Source organism: Gymnoscopelus microlampas (assembly GCF_963454915.1).
Source record: "Gymnoscopelus microlampas genome assembly, chromosome: 19".
Lineage (NCBI taxonomy): Eukaryota > Metazoa > Chordata > Actinopteri > Myctophiformes > Myctophidae > Gymnoscopelus > Gymnoscopelus microlampas.
In genome coordinates this window covers 3,567,359-3,592,686 of record NC_139956.1, presented here as the reverse complement: position 1 = coordinate 3,592,686, position 25,328 = coordinate 3,567,359, and the positions used below count along the sequence as shown (strand labels likewise).

General features: G+C 42.4%; 2 protein-coding genes across 2 annotated transcripts in view; one reads left to right on the top strand and one right to left on the bottom strand.

Annotated features, from left to right (window-relative positions):
- The window catches only part of LOC311034806 (uncharacterized protein), a 313,846-nt gene that overhangs the window by 194,540 nt on the left and 93,978 nt on the right, over positions 1-25,328 (top strand). The gene's annotated exons all lie outside the window — the stretch shown is intronic.
- On the bottom strand, positions 4-24,239 carry LOC311035054 (uncharacterized protein; the record flags this gene model as incomplete). Its single annotated transcript, XM_084043134.1, has 10 exons — positions 4-160; positions 282-367; positions 5,566-5,593; positions 5,680-5,701; positions 12,938-12,960; positions 17,425-17,522; positions 17,623-17,654; positions 17,742-17,879; positions 24,074-24,090; positions 24,215-24,239. The coding sequence occupies 9 exons, from the start codon at positions 24,237-24,239 to the stop codon at positions 301-303; spliced, it is 450 nt and encodes a 149-aa protein (XP_083899260.1). The 3' UTR covers positions 4-160; positions 282-300.

Sequence of the window (25,328 nt, the reverse complement as noted above, 5' to 3'; positions counted from 1 at the left end):
GTTGGCAAGAAGATCCAGAGCTGCATCCAGCACACCAAGAGGCCTTGGACAGGAACAGCTTCCAGACTGGTTTGGAACCAGTGGAGTTGGAACCAGTGGAGTTGGGGGACTGGTAACATTTTAAAACTGCTGCAAGATCCTGTGCTGTCAACATGGACAGCTGGATGGAGATAATGGAGAGAGTAGAACAGAAACAAATACAGGAAAAGTTGAAAGAAGTCAAGATGAGAAAGTGTAGCCTACTGTTGAGTTAAATATGAGAGACATAATTAGGGGCTTACTGAAGCACAAGCGTATTCTTCAATGCCGTAGTCGCAAAAACGTCCACTCATCTGCCCACTCCTTGAGGAGGAGCTGTAGTGCAGTGCTTTAGAAGATTGGAAAATAAAATAAAACATTTCTTACAAGATGATTCTCCATGAAAATAAATCTGATCAGAAGCGTTGCCTCAGAAAACATACCTGTTTACTCCAGCACAAATGTCTGTTTCTGAAAAGACAAAGGAGTAAATGGATTAATGATAATAATTAGCAAAACATTTACAAATATATTTAACATGAATAAGTCAAGAAAATGTATATAATACTTACCATTTACCAAAGCCAGCTTGTTGTTTGTGACGGATGATGCTACACTCTGAGGAAGAGTAAGCAAGGCCTGGTCCAGTCTGGTGAAACTGAAACCCAAAAGGTTGCGGTTAACATAGGCCAATGATAATGAATGAAAAAACTTCGACCTGGTCTTCAAAAAACAAAACAAAACAAAAATATTTATATAAACTTGAACTATTTTGTATGATGAGCAGGAAATGTTTCCCTGTCAAATGACAAAAAAAGAGGTTGTCATTTCAAAACAAACATACACAGTTACCGTTTCTCTCATTATTATGCTATAGTTTTTTACCGTTCCAGAGAACATAACAAGGTGGGACAGAAACTCAGCCAATCCCCTCTCCTCTGGGGAAGCAGTCAGATAGTCAAACACTGAGGTGATGACAACGTCTTTCTGAGCAAGAGGCAACACCACAAGTTCTGCACTCTGCTTTGGAGACAGGAGCCTTACAGCCTCCAGCTGGACCGGGAAACAAAAACATACAGAAAAATATTAACACCTTCACTGGATTTTATATTAAAGTAACAAAGTAATTACCTATTACGTGTAGGTTTAATAATTTGTCCATGTTATGTGTGTAGCAGCTCTAAAGTCTTACAGGGGAGAAGGCCAGGTTGAGATTCAGGAATTCTTGGACAGACACAAGAACTGAGAATTGCCCAAAGTTGTTCTGCAACCAGTAAACACTGCTGTTGGACACACAGCCTCATCGGTCTGGAGGGGACAGATCAGAACGAAACATTAAAGGGATAGTTCACCCCCAGATTGACTTTTTTCCACCGGCTTCGAATGCTATCAATGCATTGAATGGGACAGTATCACGTTCGCTTTTTTCCCTATCGATTAGCCACCCCGTGGAGACTTGAATTTGATGACCGGCTGCAGTTCCGGTAGGAGAAACAGGGTCTCCTTTGTGTCTGCTTCCGGAACCGCTGCCTACCAGTCCACTGGTCATCCAATTATTGGCTTAAGAATGCGGGAAAAAACAAAAACATATCCATGAATTCAAGTCTCCATGGGGTGACTAATCGATGTCAGTCAATAGTAAATGATCCAGTAAAAAGAGCCCATTCAGAACCAAGTATAGACTCAGTTATTGAGATAATGTAGTTAGTCAGTACCTGACTGTGGCTTGGACAGGAAAGGGAGGATTAGCTCCTTCAGGACCAAATGCTGCTGCTGTGAGGTCATGTTGTCAAATTGATAGCTAAACTCCTTCAAACTGTGAATAAAGCAAAACACAATGAGAAATAATCTTCTCTATAAAGGAGGAAAGTTATCATTGTGAGTATGACTTAACCTTATGGGGACCTAAACTCTTCAATTAAACAAAATGTCATATCAAACCAATAATTCAATGTGAATTACATTTGCACATATTAATGTGATTGGGTTATAATGATGATTAATAGCCTCCAGGTCAATACTTACACTTGCTGGTATGTGTGACAGCTGAGGCATTGTAGAAACCATCCCGATGCAGATGACAGGGACCCTCTCAAACGTCCAGAGAACCACTTCCTGATGACATCACTGTCCCTCAGCTGTTCATTACTCAGCATCGATAGTCTCATCTCTCCAATCACATCCAGAGCCACAGATGCCGTTGGACCAATCATGGTCTCAGACTACACGAAGAATTACATGTGTCAATATGATGTTTAACTGAATTACTTTCAGTGTTTGGTCATTGTTGTATATCAATTCATTATACAATTCATTATAAATAGACTGTCAGTGGGTAAGTACCATGTCAGGCCACTAGGCTCGCTGACAGGCTTTCTACAATGAGGGACTTTATGACTTACTGAAGCACAAGCGTATTCTTCAATGCCATAGTCACAAAAACTTCCAATCATCTGCCCACTGTTGAGGAGGAGCTGTAGTGCAGTGCTTTTGTAAAAGAAAGGAAAAAAAGGTTCCATCATTTCCTACAATACAACAACATGATTATTTATTAAAGGTAGGGTAAGTGATATTTTTTGGTTAAAACAAAAAGTATTTTGTTAAAAGGTTAAAATACTATATTCTGATAGTAATCATTGCTATAGAGTGTTTGTTCAGTAACAGGAGTCTCCCTGTCTCTCCAGCTCTTTAATAAACAGAAAATACATTTTCCGGTAGGTGTCAAAATCTCAGCCAATCAGGAGAAAGTACCCATTTTTAAGCTTAATTTGTATAGTGTTCCACTTCCAATTTTGTCTGCTCATTTCTTAGTGTCATCACTTCCAATTTCACTTGTTTAATCTATATCCTGATTGAGTTCTCTATCCTGATTGGATAAAATTGGAAATGAAACTGAAACGAAAATGCATTTTCTGTTTTATGAAGAGCTGGAGAGACAAGGAGGAGACTCCTTTTACTGAACAAACACTCTAAAGCAATGAGTACTATCACAATATAGAGCTATTTAACACTTATTTTGACCAAAGAAAATAACTTACACAACCTTTAAATAAATCTGAGATGTAATGCTTCGGAAATAAATTCACCTGTTAACTCCAAGACAAATGTCTGCTTCTGTGAAAACAGAGCAACGAATTAAGGATTGAAAAAAATAACTAGAGAATATGTTCTGGGAATGTAAGTGGTTTGGAAACCATTTCTGTTCAAAGGGATTTAGGAAGGCATGGCGTCTCTGACGCATGTATATAGAAGAATATTGATATTGCCTTAATACTAGGACAAGAAAAGTATACAACACTTACCACTTGCTGGAATAAAGTTGCACTTGGGGGAGAAAGGGGGGAAATAGTTGTGAATTTGATGACATTTAACTAATACTCTACTTAACGTTTAAAACTTGAAAACAAATTAAGGCAAATACCACTCCACTGTATATGATGCAGCCTGAGCAAAGAAAAGTGCAGATATTAGGATTTTGTTCATTTCTAAAACACCATGGAAAAGCAAAATAACCAATACAAATAAAATGTAAATGTAACAGCAATGTTTACGTCATGTAGATAGAAGATCTCACCTGGTGGAACGTGATGAGCTAAAGTTAGCTTCACGTATGTGATGGATGATGCTACACTCTGAGGAAGAGTAGGCATGGCCTGGTCCAGTCTGGTGAAACTGAGACCCAACAAGTCAGGGGTTAACATCAGCCAATAATAACGAATGAAATCACATCTACCTGTCTTCAAAAACCATAATACTATATATTGATGGATCTACTTACATTATTTGGTATGATGAGCAGGAAATGTTTCCCTGAAAAGTGGCAAAAATATGTTGTCATTTCAAACCTTAATGTGCATGGTTACATTTTCTATTATCTTTACTTTATGTTTTTTACCGTTCCAGAGAACATAACAAGGTGGGACACAAACTCAGCCAATCCAGTTGGAGATGCAGTCAGGGAGTCAAACACTGCGTTGATGACAACGTCTTTCTCAGCAGGAAGAGTTCTGCACTCTGCTTTGGAGACAGGAGCCTTACAGCCTCCAGCTGGACAGAAAGACAGTCAAGAAAAGATTATCACCACCACTGGATTTTATTTGATAATAATAAGGTAACTATTTGGTCTAATCATTCTTTAGAGTTTTTTTTATGTGGCAGCGATGAAGTCTTACAGGGGAGAAGCCTGGGTTGAGATTCAGGAATTCTCTGACAGACACAAGGGCTGAGAATGGCCCAAAGTTGTTCTGCAGCCAGTAAGCACTGCTGTTGTATGGGACAGATCAGAACAAAGTATTAAGGCATTCAAACAGAAAAATGGCTGCAAATACCAGTCAAAACATTTTCCAGTAAAGATATCCCATTCTAATTGAGAATAGAAGGGGAATATATTTATTTAGCAAATACATTTGAAAATGAGAGCCAAACTGTTATTGAGATATTGCAGTTAGTCAGTACCTGGCTGTGGTCGGGAGAGGAAAGGGAGGATTAGTTCCTTCAGGCCCAAATGCTGCTGCTGTGAGGTCATGTTGTCAAACTGATGGCTAAACTCCTTCAAACTGGTGAATCAAACACAGAATGAGAAATACTTATTTCTTAGCTTATTGGTGAAGCTAGAGAAAAGGCAACGGAGTCATCAAAATCAAAATCATCCCCCAGGAAGAATGAAGGTGCACAGAAAAGTCTATGGAAATCCAGCAGTCAGAATTGCCACTCTCATCTCTCCAATCACATCCAGAACCACAGACGCTGATGGACCAGTCATGGTCATGGACTAGGGGAAGGATTACATGGATCAATATTTAATATTATTACATTTGCATTAATATTACGTGATGATATTTAGTGTATGGAATAGTAGATAAAGATTCTGGCTCTATAATAGAGATATTCTTTCAAATCTTGATAGACTGTTTGCCTGACAGTGAATAGGGAATTTTTAATAGCATTTTTTTTCATTAGCAAATCTTTTTAAGATTATTAAAAACATGAGCTTTAAATTTAAATAATTTCAGAATTCAGATGTGTTACTTTTAATTAGTTTTTAGAGATTGTTCATTCTGTCTTCACCATAAAAGTTGTTTTCAGTGTCTGGTTAGAGCTACTTTTTGTACCGTGTTGGCAAGAAGATCCAGAGCTGCGACCCCAGAGGTCTTAGAGAGGAACAGCTTCCAGACTGGTCTGGAACCAGTGGAGCTGGGGGGCTGGTTACACTTCATCACTGCTGCCAGATCCTGTGCTGTCAACATGGACACCTGGGTGGAGATAATGGACAAAGCAGAACAGAAAAAACAGGAAACCTTTAATGAAGTCAAAATTGAAAAATAATAACTGTTGCGTTCAATGTGAGAGCCTTAAGTGGCTTACTGAAGCACACGTGTATTCTTCAATGCCAAAGTCACAAAAACGTCCATTCATCTGTCCGTTGTTGAGGAGGAGCTGTAGTGCAGTGCTTTGGTAGCCGAAAAGGAAAACATTTGAGTTGCAAAACGAAAAGTTTGTTCATTAAATATATTTGAGATATTGTAGGCATTGCCTCAGAACACTGACCTGTTAATTCCAACACAAATGTCTGTTTCTGTGAAAACATTAATTAATTAATTCATTATGAAAATAAATCACAATAAAATTCATAACAATGAATCAAAACTACTATACACTTACCATTTGCTGAAGTAACATTGCACTTGGGAAAGAAAGAAAGAGTGAAATGTTTTTAATTTGGTGACATTTAGTCAATTAGACTTTAAAATGTGAATATCATTTCAGGTACCTACCTCTCCACTGTAGATGATGCAGCCTAAGTATAGACAGAAAAAGTTTTGTTGATTTTAGAAATGCGATGGGAAAAACATAACGACTGCCAATAACATGTGAACATAACAGCATAGTGATACATCACTTTTAACTCAGTCGAAGATCTCACCTGGTGGAATTTGATGAAGCAAAGTCAGCTTGTTGTATGTGATGGATGATGCTACACTCGGTGGAAGAGTAAACATGGCCAGTTCCAGTCTGGTGAAACTGAGACCCAACAAGTTGGGGTTAACATAGGCCAAAAATAATGATTTGAATTATTTCTACTTGGTCTTCAAAAAACTAAATATACTGATAGATAACTTACATTATTTTGTACGACAAGCAGGAAATTTCACCCTGAAAAATGACAAAAAGAGTTTGTGATTTCAAACCAAATGTGCATAGTTACAGTTTATATTACCATCATTACTTCACAGTTTTTACCTTTCCAGAGAACATAACAAGGTGGGACACAAACTCAGCCAATCCTCTCTCCTTTGGAGATTCGGTCAGATAGTCAAACACTGCGTGGATGACAACGTCTTTCTCAGGAAGAAGAGGCAACACCACAAGTTCTGCACTCTGCTTTGGAGACAGGAGCCTTACAGCCTCCAGCTAGATGGAAAGAAAGTCAAGAAAAACTTGATCACCACCACTGGACTTTATTTTATATTTAAAAAGTAATTATCTCTTGGAGTTAATAATTCATCATTGTTATGTAATGTAACAACTTTAAAGTCTTACAGGGGAGAAGCCTGGGTTTAGATTCAGGAATTCACTGACAGACACAAGACCTGTAATCATTGGCATCCTCAATTTTGCCACCTCTAGTTCCGCCTCCTGTCTTTTCATCAGTGCCACCATTTCCAAGCCGTACACATCTTCCCTCTCACTCTAGCTGGAACCCTTCTCTCACAAATCACCCCTGACTCCATCAGTTCCACCCTACCTATCGCTTCTTCAGCTCTCTTCCACACTACCCATTACTTTGGACTCAATTCAACTTCACTATTATATGACTTTTTACTCACGAGAAAAAAGAAAAGAAATTCAAAACATTGTGACTTAGCTATGCTTTTCACCCAAACACCCCATTATGGGAGATGAAATGTGAAATACATCCACATAAAGATGATAGCCCCAGGTGGGAAAATTCAGTCAAAGGGTATACAGATGGAAGAAGTCTCCAGCTCAATACTTACACTTGCTGGTATGTGTTACAGCTGAGGTTCCTGCTGCTGAGGCAGTATAGAAACTCTCCTGATGCAGACGACAGGAACACCTCTCAAACGTCCAGAGAACCACTTCCCAATGACATCACTGTCCCTCAACTGTTCATCCGTCAGAATCGACACTCTCAGCTCTCCAATCACATCCAGAACCGCAGACGCCGATGGACCAGTCATCGTCATGGACTAGGGGAAGGATTACATGGGTCAATATTTCATTTAAATGTGCATTATGTGTGAGCTCATTTGGTGTAAAGAATAGTGGACAGGGCTTTTCGCTCTACAATAGAGAACTTTCATTCCAAACCTGGGAGGACTTTATGTGGACAAATAACAGCTTCTGGCCAGAAATAATTGATTTTTTATTTTTATTTTGCATTGGTGCATTTTATAATTACTAATTATAAACATAGACTGTAATTATGTGTAGGTCTGAGATGTACTAACTCAGTCATCATTGTTCATTTTAATTAGTTTCAGTGATTGGTCATTCTATCTTTGCCATTACACTTAGCAGTTTAGTTTCAGTTTATTTCAGTGTCTGGTTAGATCTAGTTTTTGTACCGTGTTGGCAAGAAGATCCAGAGCTGCATCCAACACCCCAGAGGCCTTGGAGAGGAACAGCTTCCAGACTGGTCTGGAACCAGTGGAGCTGGGGCACCAGTAGTTCGGTAGGCTTGCGTGCCGCACGTCTGGGGGCCAACATCCTCCGAGACTAGGCAGTGGTACTATTTAACCCATGGTTGGGGGCTGGTTCGTGGGCACCAGTAGTTCGGTAAGCTTGCGTGCCGCACGTCTGGGGGCCAACCTCCTCCGAGACGAGGCAGTGGTACTATTTAACCCATAGTTGGGGGCTGGTTCGTGGGCACCAGTAGTTCGGTAAGCTTGCGTGCCGCACGTCTGGGGGCCAACCTCCTCCGAGACGAGGCAGTGGTACTATTTAATCCATAGTTGGGGGCTGGTTCGTGGGCACCAGTAGTTCGGTAGGCTTGCGTGCCGCACGTCTGGGGGCCAACCTCCTCCGAGACGAGGCAGTGGTACTATTTAACCCATAGTTGGGGGCTGGTTCGTGGGCACCAGTAGTTCGTTAAGCTTGCGTGCCGCACGTCTGGGGGCCAACCTCCTCCGAGACGAGGCAGTGGTACTATTTAACCCATAGTTGGGGGCTGGTTCGTGGGCACCAGTAGTTCGGTAGGCTTGCGTGCCGCACGTCTGGGGGCCAACCTCCTCCGAGACGAGGCAGTGGTACTATTTAACCCATTGTTCATTTTAATTAGTTTCAGTGATTGGTCATTCTATCTTTGCCATTACACTTAGCAGTTTAGTTTCAGTTTATTTCAGTGTCTGGTTAGATCTAGTTTTTGTACCGTGTTGGCAAGAAGATCCAGAGCTGCATCCAACACCCCAGAGGCCTTGGAGAGGAACAGCTTCCAGACTGGTCTGGAACCAGTGGAGCTGGGGCACCAGTAGTTCGGTAGGCTTGCGTGCCGCACGTCTGGGGGCCAACATCCTCCGAGACTAGGCAGTGGTACTATTTAACCCATGGTTGGGGGCTGGTTCGTGGGCACCAGTAGTTCGGTAAGCTTGCGTGCCGCACGTCTGGGGGCCAACCTCCTCCGAGACGAGGCAGTGGTACTATTTAACCCATAGTTGGGGGCTGGTTCGTGGGCACCAGTAGTTCGGTAAGCTTGCGTGCCGCACGTCTGGGGGCCAACCTCCTCCGAGACGAGGCAGTGGTACTATTTAACCCATAGTTGGGGGCTGGTTCGTGGGCACCAGTAGTTCGGTAGGCTTGCGTGCCGCACGTCTGGGGGCCAACCTCCTCCGAGACGAGGCAGTGGTACTATTTAACCCATAGTTGGGGGCTGGTTCGTGGGCACCAGTAGTTCGTTAAGCTTGCGTGCCGCACGTCTGGGGGCCAACCTCCTCCGAGACGAGGCAGTGGTACTATTTAACCCATAGTTGGGGGCTGGTTCGTGGGCACCAGTAGTTCGGTAGGCTTGCGTGCCGCACGTCTGGGGGCCAACCTCCTCCGAGACGAGGCAGTGGTACTATTTAACCCATAGTTGGGGGCTGGTTCGTGGGCACCAGTAGTTCGGTAAGCTTGCGTGCCGCACGTCTGGGGGCCAACCTCCTCCGAGACGAGGCAGTGGTACTATTTAACCCATAGTTGGGGGCTGGTTCGTGGGCACCAGTAGTTCGGTAGGCTTGCGTGCCGCACGTCTGGGGGCCAACCTCCTCCGAGACGAGGCAGTGGTACTATTTAACCCATAGTTGGGGGCTGGTTCGTGGGCACCAGTAGTTCGGTAAGCTTGCGTGCCGCACGTCTGGGGGCCAACCTCCTCCGAGACGAGGCAGTGGTACTATTTAACCCATAGTTGGGGGCTGGTTCGTGGGCACCAGTAGTTCGGTAGGCTTGCGTGCCGCACGTCTGGGGGCCAACCTCCTCCGAGACGAGGCAGTGGTACTATTTAACCCATAGTTGGGGGCTGGTTCGTGTGCACCAGTAGTTCGGTAGGCTTGCGTGCCGCACGTCTGGGGGCCAACCTCCTCCGAGACTAGGCAGTGGTACTATTTAACCCATAGTTGGGGGCTGGTTCGTGGGCACCAGTAGTTCGGTAGGCTTGCGTGCCGCACGTCTGGGGGCCAACCTCCTCCGAGCATTATAATTGCACAAATTTAATGACCAGAAGTCTAGCTTCACATTTGCGCTTTTTATAGAATTGTCACATCAGAAGACAGACCCTTGCAGCGTAGAGAATAGAGATAGTTATACCCTTCCAGACAAGAGCCATATCCCTGCAGACACAGCCGTCTTCAAGGCAAGAGTACAGTCAGAGTGCAACATATGCAACATTAAATAAATGCACTCATAAACCTTATAGACGCCGGTAGGGAGGGGCTTTATTATATTATTCGCTTATAGATTCCAACGAGTTGGAATCAACACTCGATTAATGTTAGGACGTATCAACAGATAAATCCTATTGACACACTTCCCTAAAGGCAAGGCTCCTTTCAGTCAGAGGAGGCATTTATCTGAGCTTCAGAGCTTGCTCTATCGGCCACGGCGATCGGATCCCTTCAAGACAGACTTCAAGACTGGAAGGGTAGAACTATTCTTTACACTGCGAGGCTCGGTCTTCTGATATGACATTCTATAAAAAGGTATTGAATTCATTGTTATATGGGTATTGAATTCATTGTTATATGGGTATTGAATTCATTGTTATATGGGTATTGAATTCCCATTATATGGGAGCGCCAATGGAGGGGGAAGGCTGCTTCTGTACACGCTCCTCAGCGTCGCAACGTTTTTCCTTCTTTTTAGTATTTTTAAGCCTTTATTATTTTACATGTACTTAAAAGACGTATGAAAAAATTGCCTTTCCCTGTTCTCAAGTAAAATATTGATATGCGATTAAAATGTGATTAATTGTGATTAATTCATTACAAAGCCTCTAATTAATTTGATAAATGTTTTTAATCGAGTCCCAACCCTAGTTCTTATATATATTTATAATGTTCTTACCCTTCATCACAGACACCTGTAGCAGAGTCTCCAAACTTTGTAATCCAGTGTACACAAACTGACCGTTGGAGATTTCCCCAGCAGAGCCACATGACTTCCCTGTGGAAGAGAAAGAAATGTCCTTCAATACACTGGTATGAAATATCCAGTGGTGTAAAGTAACTAAGTACATTTACTAAAGTACTGTACTTAAGTACAATTAGAAGGTACATTTACTTTACTGGAGTATTTCCAATTGTCTATACTTTTACTTACATCTCAGAGGCAAATATTGTACTGTTACTCCACTACAATTATTTGAAAACTTTAGTTACTAGTTATTGTAGATATACATTATTATATTATAAAAACATACATTAACCACTTGCCTTTCACAACCACAAGGACGCACGTACGCACGCACACGCCACTAACCTGTACACACTCGGGTCCAGATTGACAAAGGTGTCCATGTTGACATTGGAGCCAGCGGCACTTCTCACATAGGAAAGGGATGCACCACCTACAGGTCATAAAGAAAATACTGAATTTATCCATCTCTGAAGTGTGCGTGTGTGCGTGTGTGCGTGCGTGCGTGCGCAATAAAGGACAAGGATAGGATAGAACGCAATGGTATGAGCCAAAAGCGTCGTGTTTATTGAATTCCTAAAGGAAGCGGAAATATGGAAAAATGAACAAAACCAGTTGACTGTGCAGCCCCAGGACAGTATCTCCAATATTTCAAAACACTCAAAAGCGAAATCAACCAAATCAACCACTTCATCAGTTACCGCAGCCCGACTCAAGGCTGAGGCTGAGAAGGCTGTGCTCCTTATAAGGGCATCGACTTTAAAGGCAAAGCAGGCTCTGGAAATGGAGCAGGCTAAAATGCAAGCCAGCCAGACTGGAACAAATGGAACTGGACATATGCCTGGCTGAATCCGATGCTAGATTAAAAATCCTGGCGGATCTTGACTCCATTTCACAACCACCAGCACCATCACTGCTTAAATCACAACCACAAATGTTACAGCCAAAATCACAGGATGATGCCATGAATGAGTATCTGGAAAATACTAAAACCCCAAGCATCAATATGGACTCATTTCCAATTAATTCACTTGGAGCCAGACAAAAAATAAAATTACAAGGACCATCAAACCCAGGCCTAAGGCCACCAGAAATCACAGCAACTCATACCCAACAGCAAGCAATTGGGACAGGAACTGGAATTACAGTGTCAGACAATGACGACAAATTCTTGACTGTAATACAGAGGCAAAATGAGATTGCTGATTTACTGGTTGTACAGCTAAAATTGACCTCACTTCCCTCTAAGGAAATCCCAGTTTACGATGGCAACCCTTTAGATTACCAGGCATTGATGAGGGCATTTGAGCATGGTATTGAGGAAAAGACTAGAAGCCACCAAGATAGGCTATATTACTTGGAACAGTACACCTCTGGACCCTGCAGAGAATTGGTTAGGAGCTGTCTTCATATGAATGCCAACACAGGCTACATTCACGCTAAAACACTGTTAAAAAAGCATTTAGGAGATAACATAAAAATCTCAAGTGCCTATATGGAAAAAGCTTTAAATTGGAAAAGTATTAAGGCAGAGGATGGAGATGCACTGCATGCTTATGCACTCTTCCTGAGAGGCTGTTGTAACGCAATGAGAGATTTGGAGGATATAGAGGACCTGGATCTGACTTCTAACCTGAAACTCATTGTGTCCAAACTGCCTTATAAATTGAAGGAAAAATGGAGAACGACAGCTTGTGATATTTTAGAGCAAACGCAAAGGAGAGCAAGATTGAGCCACTTGGTACTATTTATGGAAAAGCAAGCGAGAATACTCCAGGACCCATTTTTCGGCGACATTCATGATCCTCTTGCCAATGTGAAGGCTTCAAAACCAAGGACTGCAGCTGAATCAACCTCAGGCAGATTTAAGAGCAAGGGGAGTAGTTTTGCTACTACGGTGGCAACAGTGTCTGACAGCAAAGCCGAAAAGTCACCTGTCAAAAGCAACATGCCTTTTGGTGCATATGATTTCGCATGTATTTTCTGTACCGGCAAGCATCCCTTACCTGAATGTCAGAAAATGAATGCACAGGCACATGAAGACAAAGTTCAGTTTCTCAGGGAAAAAGGACTATGCTTTGGATGTTCGAAAGTGGGACATTTGAGTAGAAATTGTAAACGGAGACTGACCTGCCAGAACTGCCAGGGCAGACATAGTTGGGGGCTGGTATACAACACTTACCACTTGCTGGAATAAAGTTGCACTTGGGGGAGAAAGGGGGGAAATAGTTGTGAATTTGATGACATTTAACTAATACTCTACTTAACGTTTAAAACAAATTAAGGCAAATACCTCTCCACTGTATATGATGCAGCCTAAGAAAAGAAAAGTGCAGATATTAGGATTTTGTTCATTTCTAAAACACCATGGAAAAGCAAAATAACCAATACAAATAAAATGTAAATGTAACGGCAATGTTTACGTCATGTAGATAGAAGATCTCACCTGGTGGAACGTGATGAGCTAAAGTTAGCTTCATGTATGCGATGGATGATGCTACACTCTGAGGAAGAGTAGGCATGGCCTGGTCCAGTCTGGTGAAACTGTCAGGGGTTAACATCAGCCAATAATAACGAATTAAATCACATCTACCTGTCTTCAAAAAACATAATACTATATATTGATGGATCCACTTACATTATTTGGTACGATGAGCAGGAAATGTTTCCCTGAAAAGTGGCAAAAATATGTTGTCATTTCAAACCTTAATGTGCATGGTTACATTTTCTATTATCTTTACTTTATGTGTTTTACCGTTCCAGAGAACATAACAAGGTGGGACACAAACTCAGCCAATCCAGTTGGAGATGCAGTCAGGGAGTCAAACACTGCGTTGATGACAACGTCTTTCTCAGCAGGAAGAGGCAACACCACAAGTTCTGCACTCTGCTTTGGAGACAGGAGCCTTACAGCCTCCAGCTGGACAGAAAGACAGTCAAGAAAAGATTATCACCACCACTGGATTTTATTTGATAATAATAAGGTAACTATTTGGTCTAATCATTCTTTAGAGTTTTTTTTTATGTGGCAGCGATGAAGTCTTACAGGGGAGAAGCCTGGGTTGAGATTTAGGAATTCTCTGACAGACCAAGGGCTGAGAATGGCCCAAAGTTGTTCTGCAGCCAGTAAGCACTGCTGTTGTATGGGACAGATCAGAACAAAGTATTAAGGCATTCAAACAGAAAAATGGCTGCAAATACCAGTCAAAACATTTTCCAGTAAAGATATCCCATTCTAATTGAGAATAGAATGGGAATATATTTATTCAGCAAATACATTTGAAAATGAGAGCCAAACTGTTATTGAGATATTGCAGTTAGTCAGTACCTGGCTGTGGTCGGGAGAGGAAAGGGAGGATTAGTTCCTTCAGGCCCAAATGCTGCTGCTGTGAGGTCATGTTGTCAAACTGATGGCTAAACTCCTTCAAACTGGTGAATCAAACACAGAATGAGAAATACTTATTTCTTAGCTTATTGGTGAAGCTAGAGAAAAGGCAACGGAGTCATCAAAATCAAAATCATCCCCCAGGAAGAATGAAGGTGCACAGAAATGTCTATGGAAATCCAGCAGTCAGAATTGCCACTCTCATCTCTCCAATCACATCCAGAACCACAGACGCTGATGGACCAGTCATGGTCATGGACTAGGGGAAGGATTACATGGATCAATATTTAATATTATTACATTTGCATTAATATTACGTGATGATATTTAGTGTATGGAATATTCTGGCTCTATAATAGAGATATTCTAACTCAGAGTTAGTTGAAAAACTACCCCCTCACTCTGGGAGTCATGGTGGAGAGTATGTTGATTCATTTTACGATAAACAGGGTGTACGCAAAGATGATTTTAAACTCTCCCCTGTGTCAACAGATGAGGTGTTTAAAAATTTGAGTGCACTCCAACAACACAGAGCCACAGGTACAACATCCCCGCTAAATTTCTAAAAGACTCAGCCGCCTCCATTGCCCCAATCATTACCCACATAATAAACCTCTCTATCATACAGGGACGGGTCCCTAACAACTTCAAAAAAGCAAGAGTGACCCCTCTGTACAAAAAAGGAAACCAATTAGACCCTGGCAACTACCGCCCTATTTCTATTCTTAGCTCCATCTCGAAAGTCATGGAAAAAATAGTCTATGAACAGGTTGATAAGTACCTTGCCGAAAAAAATCTAATTTACAAATTCCAATCTGGTTTCAGAACAAACCACTCCACTGACACATGCCTTCTCTATTTGAACGACTCTATCAAACAAGATGTCGACAAGGGCAAATATTGCGGCATGGTCATGCTGGACCTCCAGAAGGCTTTTGACACCGTTAATCACCCAATTATGATCAATAAGCTCAAAGCAATAGGCTTTGATGACACGTCGGTGAACTGGATGAGATCCTACCTGGAAGGGAGGGAGCAAGTGGTGGAAGTAAACGGCACCCAGTCCCCTCCCCTCCCAGTGACTTGTGGTGTTCCTCAAGGAAGCATACTAGGACCACTACTGTTCCTGATATATGTGAATGATATGTCCTCAGCTTGCGACTGCAAACTGTTCCTGTTCGCAGATGACTCGGCTCTGCTGGTCTCGGACAGGGACAGGCTGCAGGTTGAGAAAACTCTCAGCACTGAACTCAACAAGATCTGCATCTGGCTCTCCGACAACAAACTCTCATTACACCTGGGTAAAACTGAATCCATCCTCTTTGGGTCCAACCCTAACCTTAGAAAGGCTGAGAGTTTCACGATCAAAGTGGGTGAAAATGTTATCACAAGAAAGGAGGAAATTACCTACCTGGGTTCCATCTTGGAGGCAAACCTCTCAGGTGACAAAAACGCTGAAAAGACGATCAAAAAGGTCCACAAAATAACACGGAGGATGTGGAGGCTTGTTCGTAAAGTCAGTAAGAATACTCTGAAGATTCTTGTAGGGGCCCTCATACAAGGTCATTATGATTATGCATGCACTTCATGGTATCACAACACCTCCAAGGCCCTAAAAACAAGGCTCCAAACATCCCAAAACAAACTTGTAAGGCTACTTCTTGGCCTCAATTACAAAACCCATCTAACCCATGCCCATTTTGCTAGGCTTGGATGGCTTAGGGTTGAGGACAGAGTACAGCAACTTGCTATGGGCCTGGTCTTCAAGATACACCACAACATTGGGATCCCCCTGTATTTGTCAAAATACTTCCAAAATGTTAATCAAGTCCATGATCATAACACCAGAGGCAGCTCCACAAACCATGTTCAACCCAGATTTGGCACAACAAAGGGAATGAACTCTTTCTCATGCTATTCATCTAAAATGTGGAATGCCCTACCAAAAGGAGTAAAGGAGTGTAAAACCCTACTCACTTTCAAAAATGCCCTAAAGATACACCTTCAGGAGGCTGCAATTCAAAAATGGCCCCTGTCCAAGTCCTAACCTACCCCATGTCCTAACCTAACCTACCCCCCCCCCCTCTCTTTCTTTTTTGTACATATTTTTCACCCTTCATACTAGTAACCTGTAAACTGATTGTATGACATTCTGTATAGTAGTGTGTATATCTGTCTGTCTCTTATATGTCAACATGATTTGTGTGCATGGGGATCTCATCTTAAACAAGCTAAGTGCTTAATGAGCTATCCAGTTTAGTAGACCTTGTATTGCGAATTTGTACTTCCATGTACTGTTATGTACTGCCATGTACTGTTCTCATGTCTTACTAAATAAAGTACATCAATCAATCAATCAATCTTTCAAATCTTGATAGACTGTTTGCCTGACAGTGAATAGGGAATTTTTATTAGCATTTTTTTTCATTAGCAAATCTTTTTAAGATTATTAAAAACATGAGCTTTAAATTTAAATAATTTCAGAATTCAGATGTGTTACTTTTAATTCGTTTTTAGAGATTGTTCATTCTGTCTTCACCATAAAAGTTGTTTTCAGTGTCTGGTTAGAGCTACTTTTTGTACCGTGTTGGCAAGAAGATCCAGAGCTGCGACCCCAGAGGTCTTAGAGAGGAACAGCTTCCAGACTGGTCTGGAACCAGTGGAGCTGGGGGGCTGGTTACACTTCATCACTGCTGCCAGATCCTGTGCTGTCAACATGGACACCTGGGTGGAGATAATGGACAAAGCAGAACAGAAAAAACAGGAAACCTTTAATGAAGTCAAAATTGAAAAATAATAACTGTTGCGTTCAATGTGAGAGACTTAAGTGGCTTACTGAAGCACACGCGTATTCTTCAATGCCAAAGTCACAAAAACGTCCATTCATCTGTCCGTTGTTGAGGAGGAGCTGTAGTGCAGTGCTTTGGTAGCCGAAAAGGAAAACATTTGAGTTGCAAAACAAAAAGTTTGTTCATTAAATATATTTGAGATATTGTAGGCATTGCCTCAGAACACTCACCTGTTAATTCCAACACAAATGTCTGTTTCTGTGAAAACATTAATTAATTAATTCATTATGAAAATAAATCACAATAAAATTCATAACAATGAATCAAAACTACTATACACTTACCATTTGCTGAAGTAACATTGCACTTGGGAAAGAAAGAAAGAGTGAAATGTTTATAATTTGGTGACATTTAGTCAATTAGACTTTAAAATGTGAATATCATTTCAGGTACCTACCTCTCCACTGTAGATGATGCAGCCTAAGTATAGACAGAAAAAGTTTTGTTGATTTTAGAAATGCGATGGGAAAAACATAACGACTGCCAATAACATGTGAACATAACAGCATAGTGATACATCACTTTTAACTCAGTCGAAGATCTCACCTGGTGGAATTTGATGAAGCAAAGTCAGCTTGTTGTATGTGATGGATGATGCTACACTCGGTGGAAGAGTAAACATGGCCAGTTCCAGTCTGGTGAAACTGAGACCCAACAAGTTGGGGTTAACATAGGCCAAAAATAATGATTTGAATTATTTCTACTTGGTCTTCAAAAAACTAAATATACTGATAGATAACTTACATTATTTTGTACGACAAGCAGGAAATTTCACCCTGAAAAATGACAAAAAGAGTTTGTGATTTCAAACCAAATGTGCATAGTTACAGTTTATATTACCATCATTACTTCACAGTTTTTACCTTTCCAGAGAACATAACAAGGTGGGACACAAACTCAGCCAATCCTCTCTCCTTTGGAGATTCGGTCAGATAGTCAAACACTGCGTGGATGACAACGTCTTTCTCAGGAAGAAGAGGCAACACCACAAGTTCTGCACTCTGCTTTGGAGACAGGAGCCTTACAGCCTCCAGCTAGATGGAAAGAAAGTCAAGAAAAACTTGATCACCACCACTGGACTTTATTTTATATTTAAATAGTAATTATCTCTTGGAGTTAATAATTCATCATTGTTATGTAATGTAACAACTTTAAAGTCTTACAGGGGAGAAGCCTGGGTTTAGATTCAGGAATTCACTGACAGACACAAGACCTGAGAATGCACCAAAGTTGTTCTCCAACCATACCAGTAAACGGGAGGCATGCGTTAATCCGACAGACCTTTTCTCCGACTATGTGGCATCCGCGTGCGGTTAGGGTTAGGGTGCGGGTTTGGTTCGGGTTTACTGTTTAATGTCGGAGCACTGCGCTGTCGGAGGAATGCGCTGTCGGACTAACGTATTGCACCCCCAGTAAACACTGCTGTTGGACACACGGCCTCGGTCTGAAGGGGACAGATCAGAATGAAACATTAAGGCATTGAAAGGTGTCTGGAAATACAGTCAATATATTTTCCTGTAAAAAATATATAACATTTTAATAGATTGTAAAAATAGATAGATAGATTGCAGTTAGTCAGTACCTGACTGTGGTCGGGACAGGAAAGGGATTATTAGTTCCGTCAGGACCACTTGCTGCTGATGTGAGGTCATGTTGTCGAACTGATGGCTAAACTCCTGCAATCAGTGGATCAAATCAAAATACAATGAAAAATACTTGTTTTCACTTCTTCGTTTTTCGGCCAATTCCCATCAGGGTGCGCCACATCATCCGTTTCCATCTGCTTCTGTTTTCGGCATCTTCCTTGGTCACTCTAGCCACCTGCATGTCGTCTCCCTCCGCATTCATAAACTTCATCTTTGGTCTACCTCTTCTCCTCTTGCCTGGCAGCTCCATCTTCAGCATCCTTCTCCCAATATACCTCTCATCCCTCCTCCGTATATATCCAAACAAACATCCAAACCTCGCCTCTCTTGCATTATCCCAAAACCTTCTAACCTGGGCTAATCCTCCAATGTAATCATTGGCATCCTCAATTTTGCCACCTCTAGTTCCGCCTCCTGTCTTTTCATCAGTGCCACCATTTCCAAGCCGTACACATTTTCCCTCTCACTCTAGCTGGAACCCTTCTCTCACAAATCACCCCTGACTCCATCAGTTCCACCCTACCTATCGCTTCTTCAGCTCTCTTCCACACTACCCATTACTTTGGACTCAATTCAACTTCACTATTATATGACTTTTTACTCACGAGAAAAAAGAAAAGAAATTCAAAACATTGTGACTTAGCTATGCTTTTCACCCAAACACCCCATTATGGGAGATGAAATGTGAAATACATCCACATAAAGATGATAGCCCCAGGTGGGAAAATTCAGTCAAAGGGTATACAGATGGAAGAAGTCTCCAGCTCAATACTTACACTTGCTGGTATGTGTTACAGCTGAGGTTCCTGCTGCTGAGGCAGTATAGAAACTCTCCTGATGCAGACGACAGGAACACCTCTCAAACGTCCAGAGAACCACTTCCCAATGACATCACTGTCCCTCAACTGTTCATCCGTCAGAATCGACACTCTCAGCTCTCCAATCACATCCAGAACCGCAGACGCCGATGGACCAGTCATCGTCATGGACTAGGGGAAGGATTACATGGGTCAATATTTCATTTAAATGTGCATTATGTGTGAGCTCATTTGGTGTAAAGAATAGTGGACAGGGCTTTTCGCTCTACAATAGAGAACTTTCATTCCAAACCTGGGAGGACTTTATGTGGACAAATAACAGCTTCTGGCCAGAAATAATTGATTTTTTATTTTTATTTTGCATTGGTGCATTTTATAATTACTAATTATAAACATAGACTGTAATTATGTGTAGGTCTGAGATGTACTAACTCAGTCATCATTGTTCATTTTAATTAGTTTCAGTGATTGGTCATTCTATCTTTGCCATTACACTTAGCAGTTTAGTTTCAGTTTATTTCAGTGTCTGGTTAGATCTAGTTTTTGTACCGTGTTGGCAAGAAGATCCAGAGCTGCATCCAACACCCCAGAGGCCTTGGAGAGGAACAGCTTCCAGACTGGTCTGGAACCAGTGGAGCTGGGGCACCAGTAGTTCGGTAGGCTTGCGTGCCGCACGTCTGGGGGCCAACATCCTCCGAGACTAGGCAGTGGTACTATTTAACCCATGGTTGGGGGCTGGTTCGTGGGCACCAGTAGTTCGGTAAGCTTGCGTGCCGCACGTCTGGGGGCCAACCTCCTCCGAGACGAGGCAGTGGTACTATTTAACCCATAGTTGGGGGCTGGTTCGTGGGCACCAGTAGTTCGGTAAGCTTGCGTGCCGCACGTCTGGGGGCCAACCTCCTCCGAGACGAGGCAGTGGTACTATTTAACCCATAGTTGGGGGCTGGTTCGTGGGCACCAGTAGTTCGGTAGGCTTGCGTGCCGCACGTCTGGGGGCCAACCTCCTCCGAGACGAGGCAGTGGTACTATTTAACCCATAGTTGGGGGCTGGTTCGTGGGCACCAGTAGTTCGTTAAGCTTGCGTGCCGCACGTCTGGGGGCCAACCTCCTCCGAGACGAGGCAGTGGTACTATTTAACCCATAGTTGGGGGCTGGTTCGTGGGCACCAGTAGTTCGGTAGGCTTGCGTGCCGCACGTCTGGGGGCCAACCTCCTCCGAGACGAGGCAGTGGTACTATTTAACCCATAGTTGGGGGCTGGTTCGTGGGCACCAGTAGTTCGGTAAGCTTGCGTGCCGCACGTCTGGGGGCCAACCTCCTCCGAGACGAGGCAGTGGTACTATTTAACCCATAGTTGGGGGCTGGTTCGTGGGCACCAGTAGTTCGGTAGGCTTGCGTGCCGCACGTCTGGGGGCCAACCTCCTCCGAGACGAGGCAGTGGTACTATTTAACCCATAGTTGGGGGCTGGTTCGTGGGCACCAGTAGTTCGGTAAGCTTGCGTGCCGCACGTCTGGGGGCCAACCTCCTCCGAGACGAGGCAGTGGTACTATTTAACCCATAGTTGGGGGCTGGTTCGTGGGCACCAGTAGTTCGGTAGGCTTGCGTGCCGCACGTCTGGGGGCCAACCTCCTCCGAGACGAGGCAGTGGTACTATTTAACCCATAGTTGGGGGCTGGTTCGTGGGCACCAGTAGTTCGGTAGGCTTGCGTGCCGCACGTCTGGGGGCCAACCTCCTCCGAGACTAGGCAGTGGTACTATTTAACCCATAGTTGGGGGCTGGTTCGTGGGCACCAGTAGTTCGGTAGGCTTGCGTGCCGCACGTCTGGGGGCCAACCTCCTCCGAGCATTATAATTGCACAAATTTAATGACCAGAAGTCTAGCTTCACATTTGCGCTTTTTATAGAATTGTCACATCAGAAGACAGACCCTTGCAGCGTAGAGAATAGAGATAGTTATACCCTTCCAGACAAGAGCCATATCCCTGCAGACACGGCCGTCTTCAAGGCAAGAGTACAGTCAGAGTGCAACATATGCAACATTAAATAAATGCACTCATAAACCTTATAGACGCCGGTAGGGAGAGGCTTTATTATATTATTCGCTTATAGATTCCAACGAGTTGGAATCAACACTCGATTAATGTTAGGACGTATCAACAGATAAATCCTATTGACACACTTCCCTAAAGGCAAGGCTCCTTTCAGTCAGAGGAGGCATTTATCTGAGCTTCAGAGCTTGCTCTATCGGCCACGGCGATCGGATCCCTTCAAGACAGACTTCAAGACTGGAAGGGTAGAACTATTCTTTACACTGCGAGGCTCGGTCTTCTGATATGACATTCTATAAAAAGGTATTGAATTCATTGTTATATGGGTATTGAATTCATTGTTATATGGGTATTGAATTCCCATTATATGGGAGCGCCAATGGAGGGGGAAGGCTGCTTCTGTACACGCTCCTCAGCGTCGCAACGTTTTTCCTTCTTTTTAGTATTTTTAAGCCTTTATTATTTTACATGTACTTAAAAGACGTATGAAAAAATTGCCTTTTCCTGTTCTCAAGTAAAATATTGATATGCGATTAAAATGTGATTAATTGTGATTAATTCATTACAAAGCCTCTAATTAATTTGATAAATGTTTTTAATCGAGTCCCAACCCTAGTTCTTATATATATTTATAATGTTCTTACCCTTCATCACAGACACCTGTAGCAGAGTCTCCAAACTTTGTAATCCAGTGGAGATTTCCCCAGCAGAGCCACATGACTTCCCTGTGGAAGAGAAAGAAATGTCCTTCAATACACTGGTATGAAATATCCAGTGGTGTAAAGTAACTAAGTACATTTACTAAAGTACTGTACTTAAGTACAATTAGAAGGTACATTTACTTTACTGGAGTATTTCCAATTGTCTATACTTTTACTTACATCTCAGAGGCAAATATTGTACTGTTACTCCACTACAATTATTTGAAAACTTTAGTTACTAGTTATTGTAGATATACATTATTATATTATAAAAACATACATTAACCACTTGCCTTTCACAACCACAAGGACGCACGTACGCACGCACACGCCACTAACCTGTACACACTCGGGTCCAGATTGACAAAGGTGTCCATGTTGACATTGGAGCCAGCGGCACTTCTCACATAGGAAAGGGATGCACCACCTACAGGTCATAAAGAAAATACTGAATTTATCCATCTCTGAAGTGTGCGTGTGTGCGTGTGTGCGTGCGTGCGTGCGCAATAAAGGACAAGGATAGGATAGAACGCAATGGTATGAGCCAAAAGCGTCGTGTTTATTGAATTCCTAAAGGAAGCGGAAATATGGAAAAATGAACAAAACCAGTTGACTGTGCAGCCCCAGGACAGTATCTCCAATATTTCAAAACACTCAAAAGCGAAATCAACCAAATCAACCACTTCATCAGTTACCGCAGCCCGACTCAAGGCTGAGGCTGAGAAGGCTGTGCTCCTTATAAGGGCATCGACTTTAAAGGCAAAGCAGGCTCTGGAAATGGAGCAGGCTAAAATGCAAGCCAGCCAGACTGGAACAAATGGAACTGGACATATGCCTGGCTGAATCCGATGCTAGATTAAAAATCCTGGCGGATCTTGACTCCATTTCACAACCACCAGCACCATCACTGCTTAAATCACAACCACAAATGTTACAGCCAAAATCACAGGATGATGCCATGAATGAGTATCTGGAAAATACTAAAACCCCAAGCATCAATATGGACTCATTTCCAATTAATTCACTTGGAGCCAGACAAAAAATAAAATTACAAGGACCATCAAACCCAGGCCTAAGGCCACCAGAAATCACAGCAACTCATACCCAACAGCAAGCAATTGGGACAGGAACTGGAATTACAGTGTCAGACAATGACGACAAATTCTTGACTGTAATACAGAGGCAAAATGAGATTGCTGATTTACTGGTTGTACAGCTAAAATTGACCTCACTTCCCTCTAAGGAAATCCCAGTTTACGATGGCAACCCTTTAGATTACCAGGCATTGATGAGGGCATTTGAGCATGGTATTGAGGAAAAGACTAGAAGCCACCAAGATAGGCTATATTACTTGGAACAGTACACCTCTGGACCCTGCAGAGAATTGGTTAGGAGCTGTCTTCATATGAATGCCAACACAGGCTACATTCACGCTAAAACACTGTTAAAAAAGCATTTAGGAGATAACATAAAAATCTCAAGTGCCTATATGGAAAAAGCTTTAAATTGGAAAAGTATTAAGGCAGAGGATGGAGATGCACTGCATGCTTATGCACTCTTCCTGAGAGGCTGTTGTAACGCAATGAGAGATTTGGAGGATATAGAGGACCTGGATCTGACTTCTAACCTGAAACTCATTGTGTCCAAACTGCCTTATAAATTGAAGGAAAAATGGAGAACGACAGCTTGTGATATTTTAGAGCAAACGCAAAGGAGAGCAAGATTGAGCCACTTGGTACTATTTATGGAAAAGCAAGCGAGAATACTCCAGGACCCATTTTTCGGCGACATTCATGATCCTCTTGCCAATGTGAAGGCTTCAAAACCAAGGACTGCAGCTGAATCAACCTCAGGCAGATTTAAGAGCAAGGGGAGTAGTTTTGCTACTACGGTGGCAACAGTGTCTGACAGCAAAGCCGAAAAGTCACCTGTCAAAAGCAACATGCCTTTTGGTGCATATGATTTTGCATGTATTTTCTGTACCGGCAAGCATCCCTTACCTGAATGTCAGAAAATGAATGCACAGGCACATGAAGACAAAGTTCAGTTTCTCAGGGAAAAAGGACTATGCTTTGGATGTTCGAAAGTGGGACATTTGAGTAGAAATTGTAAACGGAGACTGACCTGCCAGAACTGCCAGGGCAGACATAGTTGGGGGCTGGTATACAACACTTACCACTTGCTGGAATAAAGTTGCACTTGGGGGAGAAAGGGGGGAAATAGTTGTGAATTTGATGACATTTAACTAATACTCTACTTAACGTTTAAAACAAATTAAGGCAAATACCTCTCCACTGTATATGATGCAGCCTAAGAAAAGAAAAGTGCAGATATTAGGATTTTGTTCATTTCTAAAACACCATGGAAAAGCAAAATAACCAATACAAATAAAATGTAAATGTAACGGCAATGTTTACGTCATGTAGATAGAAGATCTCACCTGGTGGAACGTGATGAGCTAAAGTTAGCTTCATGTATGCGATGGATGATGCTACACTCTGAGGAAGAGTAGGCATGGCCTGGTCCAGTCTGGTGAAACTGTCAGGGGTTAACATCAGCCAATAATAACGAATTAAATCACATCTACCTGTCTTCAAAAAACATAATACTATATATTGATGGATCCACTTACATTATTTGGTACGATGAGCAGGAAATGTTTCCCTGAAAAGTGGCAAAAATATGTTGTCATTTCAAACCTTAATGTGCATGGTTACATTTTCTATTATCTTTACTTTATGTGTTTTACCGTTCCAGAGAACATAACAAGGTGGGACACAAACTCAGCCAATCCAGTTGGAGATGCAGTCAGGGAGTCAAACACTGCGTTGATGACAACGTCTTTCTCAGCAGGAAGAGGCAACACCACAAGTTCTGCACTCTGCTTTGGAGACAGGAGCCTTACAGCCTCCAGCTGGACAGAAAGACAGTCAAGAAAAGATTATCACCACCACTGGATTTTATTTGATAATAATAAGGTAACTATTTGGTCTAATCATTCTTTAGAGTTTTTTTTATGTGGCAGCGATGAAGTCTTACAGGGGAGAAGCCTGGGTTGAGATTCAGGAATTCTCTGACAGACACAAGGGCTGAGAATGGCCCAAAGTTGTTCTGCAGCCAGTAAGCACTGCTGTTGTATGGGACAGATCAGAACAAAGTATTAAGGCATTCAAACAGAAAAATGGCTGCAAATACCAGTCAAAACATTTTCCAGTAAAGATATCCCATTCTAATTGAG